General features: G+C 38.6%; 1 protein-coding gene across 1 annotated transcript; it reads left to right on the top strand.

The window, feature by feature from the left end:
• Positions 1-830: 830 nt before the first annotated feature.
• On the top strand, positions 831-1,893 carry LOC102297703 (claudin-9-like). The gene has a single exon (XM_005926272.3). It carries the CDS (start codon positions 946-948, stop codon positions 1,540-1,542), a length of 597 nt encoding a protein of 198 aa, XP_005926334.1. The 5' UTR covers positions 831-945; the 3' UTR covers positions 1,543-1,893.
• Positions 1,894-2,593: the final 700 nt, after the last annotated feature.

Below are 2,593 nucleotides of genomic sequence, written 5' to 3'. Positions count from 1 at the left end.
TTGTAAAAAATTAGCCTTTGATGTTGTAAAATAACTTTCAATAAACCTTAGTTATGTAATTTTGTGTTAAATTTGTCTAGCTTTTATATAGCATTACAGTTTCTGAGATCAAAATATACTGTTTTACTTTCATAACCAGTGGCAGGATTTACCCCAAAGTATTCTCTCCAAAGGCACAACTTACCCCACACCAGGGGCAAGTTGTGCCGCAAGACCACTTTTTTTCAGAAAGACATATTTCTTAAAAACTATATTTCAGATCCACAGTTATGGTTTCCAGGGATGGACAACATCCTGAGTTATATGTAAATGTTTTATTTGGAATCATTACTGTCATGGCCTCACTTTAAAGTCACTTTAAGTAAAAACTCGCACAACTCACCCCACTCTTCCCTATAGAGACACCATGTGCATAAGATGACACGCTCCGAGCCAGTACCTCAGACTGCAGTGAATTCCCCTGACAAATCCTCAGATGTCACTACTAATGTAGGCCTTTGTTTTTGAGCTCATGAACAACTGATTTGTCCAGATATACCTGGTCCTCAGTCACCACAAACATTTATAGAGTATGATGCTGAACATTGAACAGAAAAAAAAGTATTGAAAATGAACACAATCTTAAACACATTCAGCAGTAATATTGATCATTTAACACTGATAGATGATGATAATCTCTGCCTGCGTTTCTCTAAAAGTCACCACATGCCAAACAAATGGCAAAATAATTATACATTTTATAATAAAGTGCATGGAGCCCTGCTGCCAGTATTTAAATTAAAAATTTACACCAGTGAGAGGAAGCCACAGTCAACTTCTTCCCCGAACATAAATAACCCACATAAAACCCACTTCCTGCTCAGATCATCTCTCACAGATAAATCACTACAGCTCTCGAGGAGACACCATCTTTTATCTATAAAGAGATAAAGAGAACGTTTCATTATGACGGCTGGTGTAAGACACCTTCTAGGCTTGACCTTGGCCATCATCAGCTTTGTGGGGACCATTGTCATCTGTGCTCTTCCACAGTGGAGAGTCACAAAAATCTTAGAGCAATCGAGCATTTTTGATTCCCTGGTGTTCACTGAAGGTTTGTGGAAAGTCTGTGGTACTTTCAGTGCACAGATTTTGGCGTGCAAAAAGTATGAGGAAACACTTTTGCCTATAAGTCAAGACCTGGAGGTTGCTAGAGCACTCATTGTCATTGCCATTATCAGTGGTGTCATTGGGATCCTGCTTGGTGCTGCTGGAAGCAAATTCATGAACTTTGTGCCAGACGAAAGGAAAAGGAGTAAAATGGCTATGGCTTCTGGAGTTGTTTGTCTCATTGCAGGCATCTTTGTGCTAATACCAGTCTGCTGGACCACCAACGCCACCACCACCACCATACAGGATAATTACAACAACTTTCTTCCTCATGTCTCTTTGAAGAGTGAGCTTGGAGCCTCGCTTTATATTGGCTGGATCACCACAGCACTTCTGTTCCTGGGAGGAGGCCTCCTCTGCAGCTCCTTTATCTGCCAAGATGGAACTGACTAAAACGTTAAGTACACCAACCCTTGCTCTTTGTAAAAAGCCTTATTTACAAAGAGCAATTAGTCAGTAATTTAGTTACTCATATTAACCTAAGCTTAGAAATTCAGCAGTCTGTTAAAAAAAAGGAAACAAAAGTTGAATGAATAGAATAAGAAAGTCTAAAATTGAATTAAAATAGGCAGAAATATTGGCAATTTGATGTTGTAACTTAATTCTTGATATATTTTGTTGTATTTTATACCATTATAGACACTTTTTCTTTTCATGTTTATTGTCTATGCCATTTACTATAAAATTGTGGACACAGTTTTCCTGTTTTTCTGTGATCTTTGTAAAAATCAAAAGCATGTGCATTCAAACTTCTATATAACATGATTCTGTGGCTTAAATCCGCCGGGCCCCATGGACTAAGGCCCGGCCACCAGACACTTGCCTTCGGGCACCCTGCCCCGGCCTGGCTCCAGGACGGGCCCCCGGTAACCCTATCCCAGGCAGGGTAAACTGTTCCCTCGATGTTTTCTAAATTAATAAAGTCACAGTGATACACTGTAAAAATACAAATAATACAAATACAAAGTACAATAATTGCAATGAAATAATATATTTAAAATATTCACAAGCAAGCCTGCCATTTTGACAAAAAAGCATCATCCAGCAGTTTTTATCTAACATCATGCCAGGTGTATAGACTCAGAGTGTAGCTTACCAAAGCACTTAAACATCTGTGAAATGTTTTCAGACTTTTCTATCACTGTTCAGACAAAACAATCAAAAAACATTGATCATAGAAAGTTCACTTTGAAAGGCAAAAAAATGTTTTTTAACTTAAATGTGCTTAATTCTCATGCAACCAGGGTCTCTTCTTTGCAGGATGAGTAATGTGGCCCACTTACTTCAAAAATGTGTGGTCGCATGACCCATTTCTTCTATGTTTCCCTAGAAACAAGGGGTGGTACCACTTACCTGCTGGCACAAATCACCCCACTTTGCCCTACCTCTTGTGTTCCCATTTACCTTCTATAAGGTAATCTTAAGTCTTTTAATTTGTCAACTT

Source organism: Haplochromis burtoni, unplaced genomic scaffold, assembly GCF_018398535.1.
Source record: "Haplochromis burtoni strain Fernald_Lab_line unplaced genomic scaffold, NCSU_Asbu1 Contig_83, whole genome shotgun sequence".
In the NCBI taxonomy this organism is placed as follows: domain Eukaryota; kingdom Metazoa; phylum Chordata; class Actinopteri; order Cichliformes; family Cichlidae; genus Haplochromis; species Haplochromis burtoni.
Note: the sequence above shows the minus strand (reverse complement) of the source record. Positions and strands in the feature narration are given on the sequence as shown.